A 12,337-nucleotide genomic window follows, 5' to 3' on the forward strand; every position below is an offset into this window, starting at 1 on the left:
AAAGATTATTTTCGCCAGAAACTGGTCAGGAAATTGAGAAATTTGATTTTTTTATCAACCACCATAACTATGCATATGAGCAGTATAGTAGAGAGGGTCATAAAACTATGTGAGAGGATAAAGTCTAAATTAACATATTCTTGCGCAAGCAAAGCAATGTTTTAAGTTCGCAGGATTCAGAGCTGTAATCTTTTAACATATGTGTTTTTACTTCTTTTTAATATCTTCTTTCGGTTAAGCACACCAAAATTGTTCCATTGGTTTGGAAAAGCGAAGTTTAGAGGCTTCTGTAAGAATATCGATTTTGCAATTGGTGTAATTGCTCGCCAGCCACCAAGCCTTGGATTATTTTTCGATGAGTATACATTTACTGTTGATGGCAGTTCATTAAAAAAGGTCTTCTCATGATTTTTAGGAATTTAAGCGTTCTAATATCTTCTATTTTGAGAAGATTATTCATTTTAAAAAGTGGATCGGTATAGGACAACCGAACTAGACCATTATAAAGTTGCTTTCCTACGGCAGAGGGTACTGATCTTCGGGCTCGGTTCAAGCTAAAAGTGCGTTTGGAAGCTTGTTTGCATCATATCCTATATGTGACTACCAGCTTAATTTATTCTCTATTTTCATTCCTAGAAATTAGATTGACTTTTCCTTCGTTTGTGTGCTACCCACTTCAGCTATTTTGCAACCATCTTTTTCAATTTTCCAATCATGATTGGAATTTCTGTGGTTTATTATCATGAATTTAGTTTTCCTCACATTTCAGTTCAATCGATTTCTTTGAAGCCGATGGTATATATTTTTAAGTTCATGGTTGAATTCTTCTTCTAGTCGGTCTGGTTGATTTCCAAAATACTGCAATGTGGTATCATCAGCAGACATGATGCTTCGGAAGCTACTTGCCTCTGGCCTATCGTTGATATCGATTAAAAAGAGTAAAGGGCCGAGTATGCGTCCTTGGGGAGCCCCACATATTACTTGTTTGGTAGACCTGACACCACCAATTTCTACGAATTGAATTCTGTGAAGGAGATAATCTTGAAACCAGATTTTGCACCATTCCGAAAACCTTAATGTGCTAGTTTCATGATCGACGCAATCGAAGGCCTTTTTTAAATCTAGGAAAAGTGCTAGTGCAAATCGTTGTTCTTGGATGTTTCAGAGATGTTTTGCAGACACTTTTGTACTGAGTTCATCGTGTCCTGTTTTTCTCTGCCTCATAGTTTTTGAAGGCCTCATGTGGTCTATTTGGATCAAGATTCCATCTATTCACTTTCAGCAAATTTCAAGTATCCTCAGATTCGACTCTCTTATACACGGAGTAACGTACTTTCCTTCCATTTGCTTGTTTCCTTTGTTTTTCTCTCCGAAAGATGTAAACATTGCAAAATGATCGCTAATGTCACACTCCAGTATTCCAGAAACCAAATCTTCGCGGCCGTTTGTGAAAATATCATCTATTAAAGTGTCAGATACCGCAATAATCCTCGTTGGATCGTGTATCAATGGTGTCATCCCGTGTTGTCCCAATACTCCGACTAGTTCTGTTGAAGTTGCAGTCGTCTTTAGGAGATCAATATTTACAGTATGTCCAGGAATTAATGGTGGTTGTTAAAACTCATCACAGCTATTCAATGAATCACCCATACTTAGAAGTACACACTATGATATATTTCCCAGATTTCTTCAGACTCTCGGAGACGGCCCTCTGGGTCATTCCGGCTTGAATCATGCCGACAGCCTGACCCTGCAGCTTGATGTTGCGCTCTTTCACCATGATGGAAGGGTGCTTAGAACTGACCTCGAACAGATCCAAATTGGAACTTCCAATAGGAGGGTTTATGTGCTTTTGGATGATGCAATTGTTAACCAATTTGCATCAGAGGCAAACATTCAAAAGAATGCATCAGCCAAGTTTCATAGCAATCCTACTACTTACACAACTTTTATGCAAGAAAACCTCTATCAATTTTTGGACATACTGTAAGTCTCCGCAGAGATAAACTGTTCTATTTAGTTTTTCAAAGATTTTTCTTTAGTTTATGGAAAGATCGATGAAAATCGGCTTGTGAGGGGATATTTGCAGATATTACAATTGTTTTGCCCACTTCAATTCCTAGTAACTCGCAATCCTCATCCATAAATGTCAGGTTCTCTCGTCGAGTTTATGTAATGTTGGATTTCAGCAGAAAACCAACCCCGCCATCCCGCTTACCATGCGATCGTTCTAATCCAGTGAAGTTGTAGTCATCAAAGTTTAAGTTTGTTTTCGAGAATTGCCATAGTTCTTGTAAAGCCATTATTTCTGGCCATTATTCCGAAATAAGATCCTTCATTTTGTCTTCATTTGCTATGAATGATCTCACATTGAGGAAGATAAGCCATTTTGAATTCTTATTTTCCAAGACTCTTTTATATCCGAGGTAATTTACATTTGAGACTTGCTTTTCTCCTTCTTGATCATCACCTCCATGATAAGAGTGGACATCAAGTCTTCCTGCCAAGATTTTTGAGGTTACGAGATGATGTCAAAAACAAATGATGGTGGAGGTTTTGTGACCGTTAGGTAAAATTAGAGATTTTGTGATAAAGAAGCAATTATTTCCATAGTAATTCTGAATAATGTTATTGCTTACGATATTTGGCTAGCTCATCAGCAACGACCCATATTTAAAGGCCACCTGTTACACCCGTTCCCATTTCTGGACTTAATTGCAATGGGCCGCTTGAGGAATTTTGTCGCAGACCTCGCCAAAACGGGCATGAAAGCCAATGATATCAAAAAATTGGTCGACGCCGCCCATGGCCCTTCTGCCATGACCATTGGGCAAATATTTAAGATCGTGGCCTCTGTTAAGGCCAGTGAGGACACGGATGACAAAAGGCATCAAAACCCCCAGAAATGGGTTCAGACTCCGGAGCTTATTGGTGCTGTCTGCTGGCAAATATGTGGATGAGGATCGCCGTGTAACCACCAAGCAACTTGCCAGTGAGTTTGATCTCTGCCATGGAACGATTGAAAATATTCTCCACCTCGATCTTGGCCTCGTAAAGAAGTCGGCAAGATGGGTGCCCAAGCTCCTCTCTCAAGACCAGAAAGCTGCGCGAGTCCTGTGTGCCAAAGGCTTCAAAAAACCGTATTCCAACCATGGAGAAGCATTTTTGAGGTCCGTGATAACTATGGATGAATCTGCAGTGTCCTTCCACACATCTGAGACCAAGGAGCAGTCCAAGCAATGGCTAAAAAAAAGGCACACCTTCAGGGAAAAAGCAAATGGTCATTGCCTTTTTCGACCATAATGGCATGGTCTATGAAAACTATGTCCCAGTGGGCACCGGAGTTGATTCCGCCTACATCATCGACGTCATGGCAAGGTTGTTGAAGGTTTTTGAAGGTTTGAAGAAAAAACGACCCGAATTAGTGGAGAATGGGTGGCATTTGAATTGGGACAATGCGCCCGTTCACACCGGCAAGACCACGGTGGAGTACTCGGCCACCCAGAGCATCAAAGTGATCCCCCACCCCGCTTATTCCCCAGATCTTGCCCCAGCAGACTTCTTTTTGTTTCCGACTGTTAAAGGACATCTTTCCGGTGATCACATCAACGGCAATACCATCAAAACTGACTGGGAACGGGTGGTTGGTGCCATTCCCAAAGAGGACTTTGCCAAGGCGTTCCAGAAGTGGGTGGAACGATGGAACAAGTGCATCCAGCTCGAGGGGGATTACGTTGAGAAATGTTAAAATATATTTTTTTTTCTAGTGAAATGGAGTGCCACCAATGAAGGACTATCATTTGTTTTTGACATCACCTCGTACATCCTTTTGTAAAAGAGGTGCCGACGTCGTTAGTTTTACGCATTATAGAGACCTCTGCCAATTGTGCAATTTGCTTGAAGAACCATGTGACTGTAAGGAATGGAATTTGAGGGGAGGAAACAAAACATATTTTTTTTTTTTACTGGACGAGGACCAGACATCTGACATAACTAGGATTACTGTTACTTTTTTTGCCTTTGGACTATCTTTCGTCCCAAACACCACCCAACTTTGTCTCTTCTTTCCGCCTCTTTCCACCTACTCTCATACTATTCTCAATGTTCCTTTGTAAGGTCAGGCTCAACTCGATATCTTGTTCCACCTTCTCCATTTGACTTTTTCAGTCCCAAGGCACCTTCCTTATTGAGAACTGTTCCCCACCCCTCAGGGATGGCAAAAGTTACCAGAATTGGTAGGAAATCCTTGCCCTCTGCCTGTTTTCCAGATCTTGTCACATTAGTAAACAGGTTTGACGGCACCCGGATTATGTCGTATCTATGGGCAATCGACATGAAACAAGTGATTAAGCCACAAGCAACAAATAGTACATGCCGATTACTCGGTTCGGTACTTCAGTTGCGCATTTGTATTATATCAGATCGCAATTAAGGCATTGAATTCATCAGATCTGAGTTGAAAGAATTCATCAGATCTGAGTTGAAAGAACTCATATGTCAAATTTCAGCATGACTGGGGCTTTGGTTGACGAGTGTAATAGTCTAGGTCATTCCAAGGAAAATTGACTCCACTATCGTGAATAAATGTGTGTATATTGAATTTTCCATGTCTTGGCCTTCAGTTTTGAATTTTTTTGCGCTTTTTTCAAAAGTGAGTCTTTTTCAACTAGATTTTAGGCTCATCACTTTTTTTTCAAGTTTCTACAAGAAAGGTATTTTGCTTTTTATTCTTTCACTTAGTTTTCTTCTATGATTGGATAGCTTGACTTTATAGCTTTTTATTTAACCTTCCATGATCACTTCTATTAACCTTTCAAAAATACATGTAAGACGCTGCAAATCTTTGCTGAAAATAGCCACTTCCAAAGGAGGAAAGAGAATAATAAGTTTGAGATTTACACTGTGAGCATGAATGATGCAAGCCAATGATGCATTTTTAATTTTTTGGGTTTGACTTTTCACGGGCTTTTCTAAACGTTACAGGGAATGTAATCCCCACTACTATAAAAATGAAAGGTCTATTTGTCTATTTATTACCTTTCAATCTTTATGTGACATTTGTTCCACCAAGGAATTTGAGTTTGCAGGCCAAGCTAGTCCTTGAATGTAGGGTTGATCTGGAATGCTATCTAAAAAATTTGTCCAAGTCTGACTTGAAAGATGCAACCGGATCAACAAGGCCTACCTATTCCCTACGAATATTGGAGGGAAGCAAATTAAACAATGAAGGAGCCCAAGAAAGAAGAGAGATGGACTTTATTGTTAGAACTAGCTCGGATTCTCACGGGCTCGAAGGTACTCACAAGAGGCACATTAGACCTCTACGGTCACCAGCACTGACCCTAACACTCGGGCTGGGACAAAGTTAAGGAATGCTTTTGAAGACGTACAATATCAGATCCCTTTCTCATTACATTTTTATTTAAACTTGAATCGACCAAACAAATGATGCAGATAATACAGTGTACCCCCGTCTACCAGGCAAATGGGTTTCTTTTTTTCACTAATCGAACTTTGCACCATTGAATCTGTTGCTGTATATTGGTGGTGAGTAACTGCCAGATCAATGTACGAATGGTTGGCATAAGGCTTAAACCACGGGAAAATGGAAAAGATGCTGGATTCGAGAATTATCATTTTAGCACCAAGTAAACGCCTTGTGATTTCCTTCAAATGAGACGGCCCTGGTCGTTAGAAACAATTACGCATTTGAATTTTCACTTGGATAAAACGGAATTAAAACTTTGGTCCTCTAAAAGCGCTGGTAAATAACTCTACGTACACAGAACAATGAAGTAGTCCTCTTCTTGCAATCAATTGCCATTTTGTGTAGATTTATGTAGTGATTTGTGAGGGCTTATAACTTTTGACTCAGTCATTCGATTAAACTGAAAATTTCGGTTTAGCAACTCATGTTCTTGGTCAAATGTTAAGCTAATGAAGAGTGAAGGGAACAAAATCAACTCGGTCAATGTAATGTCAGTGCATCATTGTCATTTTTGAGGCCATTCTGTTATTAAAAGTGGACTGATCATTCTTCAAGGAACTTCCATTCCAAGCCAATCGTTCCGCCAAGAGTTGCTTGGCCAAGTTTACTTGGCCTGATTTTTGGGCTGCGTCCAGTAACATGATATGGATCACGTCCTTTTGGGCGTGACTTCCCCCAAGATATTCAAATACGTCGTAACGAATGGGATTTAAATGCTCCACGGCTTGTGTGTAATCTTGACGAGCGTAAGCTATAGTCGCTTCAGCCAAACCCACGCCCACTTTATTGGCCACGCAACAATTGAAATCCTTACTTTTGGTCACACTTCGAGCTTGATCCTGAATTTGTTCTTGCAGTTTTAGTCCGCCATCTTGGTTGTCCCCAAACATAAAGGTCACAAGAGGATGGAAATCATAGAAAACGTTTCCAATAGAGTTGCTCAAGTGGTCTTTGTAAACTTGTCCGAGCTCACACCAACGTTCTTTCAAGTTTAATCCCTTAGGTGCATCCTGGGATTGAAGACGAAGAAGAAGTGAAGCGGCATCAGACAAGGAGAATGCCATTTTCTCTGAAAACAATCTAGTTGACATATCTCGTTTTTGTGTCATAGTGCATAGAACGTACCTTCAAAGGCTAGAGGTTTTATTGTGTTATCGTAGAGTGAGATGGCATCTTCATAGTCACCTAAATCAAAGTAATAGAGACTCTTGTGCCACCACACGTGTCGCTTTATGGGACTGGGGTTGTCGACCCAATCTTTTTCAATCCTCTCCAGAAATGTCACTCCATCATCCGATCTAAAAACCAACTTTATTAGGGCGTGATACATCGCGCTCTACATGCTAATTGGAGGACGTATTTAATTATGTCCCCTGAGTCATGTTGGTATAAAAGGTCTGATATTCAAACCTGGTCATCCCTCATCAGGAAAAGACAGGAAAAGTTCGTTGACAGGCTTACCGACTGGTTTCATGGTACACATGGGACATTGCGTGAACCGCCCAAATGTCTTTGGGAGTGTGTTCCAAAGCTTTTGTACCAGCCTTGAACCCCAAATCAAATTGGTTATTCTCCTCGTAACCAAAGCAAAGCTTTCCGTACAAATTTCTGAAATAGCCAAAGCATGTTCAGGTTATAATCAGACGAAGAAGAGCTTAGTAAGCACCTCCATCGCACCCGTAATATCGATCATGAGGGGCATAATGATCTAGCACTCTTAAAACAGAGTCCCTCAACCCACGTCGCCGACCCGTATTTAAGTGGCCGAAGTAAAGCATTTGTAGACTAGCCATGTCTTTGGGATGATCCACTAGGATGTTCTCCCAAATGTTGCACGCCATTAGCATATCGTTTTCGGAAAGAGCCAAGGCACACTCCAAATGTTTTTCCTCCCTAGAGGAGAAGACATCTACATCATTTATATTTGAACAATCTACGTCAAGGTTGGCTAATCTTACCAGCTACTTAAAGCGACTTTCTTGGGTTGGTCTTTAAAGGCCAAGCATTTCTTCTTCATGGTATCATCAACGATGGGTCCTCGTTCTATTTCGAGTACAAAGAATGGTCTGCCTTATTAAACGGTTGGACCAAATCGTTCATCAGTCATCAGTCATCACAAATGAATTGAAACTCCGAAAAATGACTGTATCGACTCTCCAAATCGGATAGGTGTCAATGGCAATATTGCTCAGATATACTCGCCATTCCATCCCACGGGATTTGCCACTCACCCTGGGCTTGCAATTCCAGCATGAGGATCTTAGACATATTGCAATCGGGATCGGCCTCGTTGACCTGAGTCATGGAGGCCATGAACCCCCCTTGGGCTGGATCGGAGTCCATGAGGGCAAATTGGGCGATGGCTGCATCCAAATGTTTGGCAGCCTCGTTGCTGGGCGTGGAGAGGGGCAAGCCATCTTTCCGCCATGCCTCCACATCGCGATACTCGAATGGAAACCAGGAACTCATCTGACATCCAAAGATAAGAGTTTTGAAAGCGTTATCGTTGATGAACTTAAGCCTATGTTACCGTTACAACCTGCACGTCGACGTGCTGTTTCGGGTAGGTAAAAAATTGGAAATGTACTCGAATAATATGAGTTATCAGTTATCAGTCCTCGCCTCTGCCTGATCTCACCTAATCCATGTCAATATTATTTCAATTCAGCCTCAACCTACATCATCTGGATCTACCCTTTTCGCTCATCGAGTCGCTGTCAATAGCTGATCATCGGGATTGAGATAAGACTAATAACACAGACCACAAGAGAGAGCAGCCATGCTAACTTTGTTACAAGTGAAAGTTATTCCAAAATTTAAAATTAAATCCACATGTACCTCTAATTATATTTTGATGGGTTATGTGTTGGGCAGTAAATAAACCAAGGCAGGTAACCGATGGGCTCGAGGCACTCTCTGAGAATCATGGTGACCCTGATGTTTACAAAACAGTCACAAAGCATCTACCAAGAGTTTGTAGTACTGCTGATGCTGTCATTGATTTCTAAAGAGCTTACAAGGTATTAAATCTGTTGGTCGTCAATATTGTGGTTGCTAAAATGTTTCATATTTAAGTGTGGCAATGGATTCATAAGGCAACATTAAGAAATGCCTCTAAAATTGGGGTTGAAGTGATGTACGTATCATGCCTTTTGAACAACAACAAATAACTTTTTTTTTCTAAAATGAGATGTTTTTCGTAGTTATCTGACAACAAGTTTATTCAAATGCTGTGTGGGCTTAAACTTACCTAATAGCATTTAAAGCATCATAGAAAACCAATTACGAAATGTGGGAAATAGATCATCCTAAAACTTTTAGCAGTTGTTAATTTCAAATAGTCATTCAAAAAGATTTGTGACTTTGATAGACAAGATTCATAAAATGTCCATGACTTTGATCAAAAGTCATGTTAAAAAATTCAATAATGAATGAACTTTTACAAAGACGATGATGGCCGGTAATGAAGCATTTTTTGTAAGGGTTTTCAAACAGTTTTGAGAACGATTTTAATTTCTGGCGAAAGCGTTTGCCATGAAACTAAGGTCAAAATTTAAGAACAAAATTAAATCAAATAGACCTCAATGAATGCTCATTGGCATTTGACATTGCTATACACGCCGAATGATTGCTTGCTGATCAAATGAGGTAGCATTTTTTCCTTTTCGGCAGTTTTCTTCATCAGAAACGATGGCATCGTGTTGGTCACCCTTAACTCAAGTTTGTTTATGGTCTCACTAACATTGAGTTTAAGTACATTCACGCTCGACCTCACACATCAACCTTTTATTCCAGGCTTCCAGCTTTGAGGTCCATCACGGCCTAGAGGCACGCCCACCTTACCTGGATTCGTGCCCTGGCCATCCCGTGGTTATGCCGCCCTACAATTTCTTCCACGATATATTGACCGACTATCAAAACAACCGATTCTGTGATTTGGCCCTGTGCGGTTCACCTGGAGATGCCTCGGTAAGTTACTGACATGGACCTGCACGCCAAGTCCTAATCCATCCTAAGCCAAACGGCTCACTCGTGGAAGCCAATAATAATAATAATAATGATGTCTGTCAATGGCGTGTCAGGAACACCATCGGGGATTGAACCCAAAAGATGAACTCGTTAACACTGCCCCTTGAACTTGCCACCATCTTGATTGACTTGTGACCTCACGAACCCCTATTGTTCTTCTCAATTTTAGGTCGAACCCATTCTCTGCCACAAGTTGATCTTGTGCGCCTTGGTGCGTGATTGGCGCCACGTGATCGACGAAGACACGGATCGCGTCACTTGGCCGGATATCGAGCACGTCCGTTTAAAAGCGTTTGTCGATAGACTCTATCACTCACTTACTAATCACGACGAATCATGGCGGGATTGGCAAACTCAAGTGAGCGCTGTCTTTGGTCCGGGCGCGCCGGTGGGCGTGAAAACGGTGGCAAATGGCGTCCTGACCGCTCTGTCCGAAGCGTGCCAGCCGGAACATCCCAACCATGAGGAGAACAAGGAGACATTGACTGAGGTGATAATGGAGATGGACGTGGATTTCCAAGAGGATCAGGCTATCAATTTGTTCGATGAATCGAAAGTCGAGTCACAAGATGATGGTGATAATGACGACGATTTTGAAGAGGACACATTTCAAGTAAACAGTGATCAAAATGAAATCGATGAAGATGATTGGGAAGGCCGTTTGGACCACGATCAAATCGTGGTGGATGAAGATTCTCAAGCTACCCGGAGTGCGTCAAAAGACATTGACAATAAAAGAGCAAGACCCTCGGTCAAAGACGCAAGACGAAAGAAAATGTTGGCTCAAAATCAGGCCATGATGCAGAGTGATAGCGTGGACAAAGTGATCGACCACCAACCGATTCAAGAGCTGTTGAAGAGCCAATCTGATGGAATTCTTCGCGTAGATGTGACTTGTCCCCCCATGGAATCCAAAATTTTCGTGGGCAAAGGACTAACCAAGCAAGAAGAAGCTTTTTTTGCCTTGGTCGGAGTTCAGCAAATTAACGGAGAACTCCGAGGCCAGTCCTTGGCTTGGACCACGGAAGATTCTCGAGTGATCGATGAAGTCTTCCAACCTACATTGATTGCCTTCCAAAGCGTGTTTGGTCTATCCAGGGCTCTTCTTATGGGTTCGAGCTGCTTTCGATCCTACGCTGGAAAAGGATCCCAGACCAAGGGCCCAAATTATGTCAATGACCTCCGCCGAAAATTCCTGTACCAATGTACCCGAAATGACTTGGAGAACGAGCTCAACAGTCAACCAGTCGTCGAAGCCAATGCCATCTCTGAGGCCACTCGGAGGGAAATCAGTCTTCCTGAAGGCGATTATACCATTCGGATGAGTGAGATCCTGTCCTCGTTTGATGACATTGTTCTGGTGGGGGTTTACAAGCATGGCGTGGAAGTACGCCAAGTGCACTATTCCCCGGGGCTCAATCGGAATTATGTGGCTCTGACTGTGTGCCGCTTGTTAACCTTGGTGTGGGTAGGAGGTAACCACCAGGCCAGATTTCCCAAAAGTCCCAAGGTCGTCCACTTGAACAAAGAGCACACGAGATTAAAGTATATCGAGTTCATGGCTAAGAAACTATTGGCATCCGATGAAGAGCTACCCATTCCTTTGCCTTTGGTGACGTGTGAAATATGTGGGAAGCAAATTCAAGAAACCATCTTTATGAATAACATGACCTTCCACAAGCAAAAACACGCACTCGAGAAGATTCAATGCGGCTGTGATATCAAATTTCGCTCGCTCACCCATAAACATCGGCATTTCGATGAGCATCACCGCGACAAAATTTTGAAACAGTTTGGGAGTCTCAAAAACCCGTTGGGATCGAAGATTAAGAGAAAGCGGAAGAAAGAGCGAGGGGCGCATGTTTGTGACACGTGTGGCAAAGTTCTAGGGTCGGTCAATACCTTAAAAGATCACATCAATCGGACACATAACAAGTTTCATTGCAATCATTGCAAGATCGACTTCCCATCGGCCAAGAAGTTCAAGCGACATTGGACCCAAGCCCATCCAGATTCGGATATGGAGCTTCCTGACGGATGGTTTTCGTGCGATCAATGCCCACAGCGATTCCAGGAAAAGATCTACGTCCAAAGACATTGGGAACTCGTTCACGGGACCGAAGAAGACAAGGCGTATAAGTGTGGCTTATGTCAGAAGAATTTTAGTGAGAAGCCCAAATTGAAGTATCATATGCTGAATATTCATATCAAAAGTCGACCCTACAACTGCCGAAGTCCCGGATGCACGTCTACATTTAATTATTGTGGCAATCTCTACGCCCACGAGAAAAAGTTACATGGCCGGGCTCTCGGCAAGGCCACGTCCATTGATATTGTGATCCCCGATAGCCAATTGTTGGAATTGGGCTGCAAGCTCAAACCACCCATTCAAAAAATGTTTTAGATATTACCAACATACCTAATAGTTAAGTTAAATGCATCGCAATTCAATAAATATGAGCTCTTTTTATTCGTAAATTGTGACTGAAAAGTATTTACAACTTTGCCCTGAGTCTGACTAGGGAACGGATAGACAACATTAGGACAAGGATTGCTTCCTGACTTTACTCAAAAGGCCACAACAGAACTTTTTTTGTTCACTTTGTGTCCTTGCTGTTTCCACAACATATATTTCCAAGATACCATGCAAAGGCATTTTTTAAGGATGTTTCGTCTGTTAAATGAGTTGACGGGTGAGAGGATTCAATAGGCATGTTAAGTAAAGGTAACTTAAGAAACATTTTGAGGAAGACAAACACTGAAGCCAAGCTGTACCAGCTATAGACTGAAATTTAATTCAGTTTAACCGGCTTGTTGAAG

The 12,337-nt window shown here is 41.8% G+C and overlaps 2 protein-coding genes across 7 annotated transcripts; one reads left to right on the plus strand and one right to left on the minus strand.

Moving 5' to 3' along the window:
• Positions 1–5,403: 5,403 nt before the first annotated feature.
• On the minus strand, positions 5,404–8,421 carry LOC131878493 (tetratricopeptide repeat protein 38-like). Of its 6 annotated transcripts, XM_059224478.1 has the most exons (8): positions 8,127–8,215; positions 8,019–8,042; positions 7,720–7,957; positions 7,447–7,531; positions 7,166–7,381; positions 6,950–7,096; positions 6,614–6,786; positions 5,404–6,557 (listed from the first exon to the last, which is right to left on the minus strand). In XM_059224478.1, exons 3-8 carry the CDS (start codon positions 7,955–7,957, stop codon positions 5,980–5,982), a joined length of 1,437 nt encoding a protein of 478 aa, XP_059080461.1. In that variant the 5' UTR covers positions 8,019–8,042; positions 8,127–8,215; the 3' UTR covers positions 5,404–5,979. The 6 variants fall into 6 exon arrangements, with proteins under 6 accessions (XP_059080461.1, XP_059080463.1, XP_059080462.1 ...); XM_059224480.1 differs by lacking the exons at positions 8,019–8,042; positions 8,127–8,215 and adding an exon at positions 8,327–8,421; XM_059224479.1 differs by lacking the exon at positions 8,019–8,042 and having other exon boundaries at positions 8,127–8,219.
• Positions 8,422–9,140: 719 nt separating this feature from the next.
• Positions 9,141–11,995, plus strand: LOC131878489 (uncharacterized). Its single transcript, XM_059224472.1, has 2 exons — positions 9,141–9,457; positions 9,687–11,995. Exons 1-2 carry the CDS (start codon positions 9,362–9,364, stop codon positions 11,919–11,921), a joined length of 2,331 nt encoding a protein of 776 aa, XP_059080455.1. The 5' UTR covers positions 9,141–9,361; the 3' UTR covers positions 11,922–11,995.
• Positions 11,996–12,337: the final 342 nt, after the last annotated feature.

This window comes from Tigriopus californicus, chromosome 3 (genome assembly GCF_007210705.1).
Source record: "Tigriopus californicus strain San Diego chromosome 3, Tcal_SD_v2.1, whole genome shotgun sequence".
Lineage (NCBI taxonomy): Eukaryota > Metazoa > Arthropoda > Copepoda > Harpacticoida > Harpacticidae > Tigriopus > Tigriopus californicus.

Excerpts from the sequence above, each read along its gene's own strand:
- LOC131878493 (XM_059224480.1), bottom strand. The coding sequence starts at position 7,957 with ATGAGTTCCTGGTTTCCATTCGAGTATCGCGATGTGGAGGCATGGCGG. Across the intron at positions 7,382-7,446 it reads AAAGTCGCTTTAAGTAGCTG|GGAGGAAAAACATTTGGAGT; the intron begins GTAAGATTAGCC and ends CTTCTCCTCTAG. Across the intron at positions 7,097-7,165 it reads CCTCATGATCGATATTACGG|AAATTTGTACGGAAAGCTTT; the intron begins GTGCGATGGAGG and ends TGGCTATTTCAG.
- LOC131878489 (XM_059224472.1), top strand. The coding sequence starts at position 9,362 with ATGCCGCCCTACAATTTCTTCCACGATATATTGACCGACTATCAAAAC. Across the intron at positions 9,458-9,686 it reads GTTCACCTGGAGATGCCTCG|GTCGAACCCATTCTCTGCCA; the intron begins GTAAGTTACTGA and ends TCTCAATTTTAG.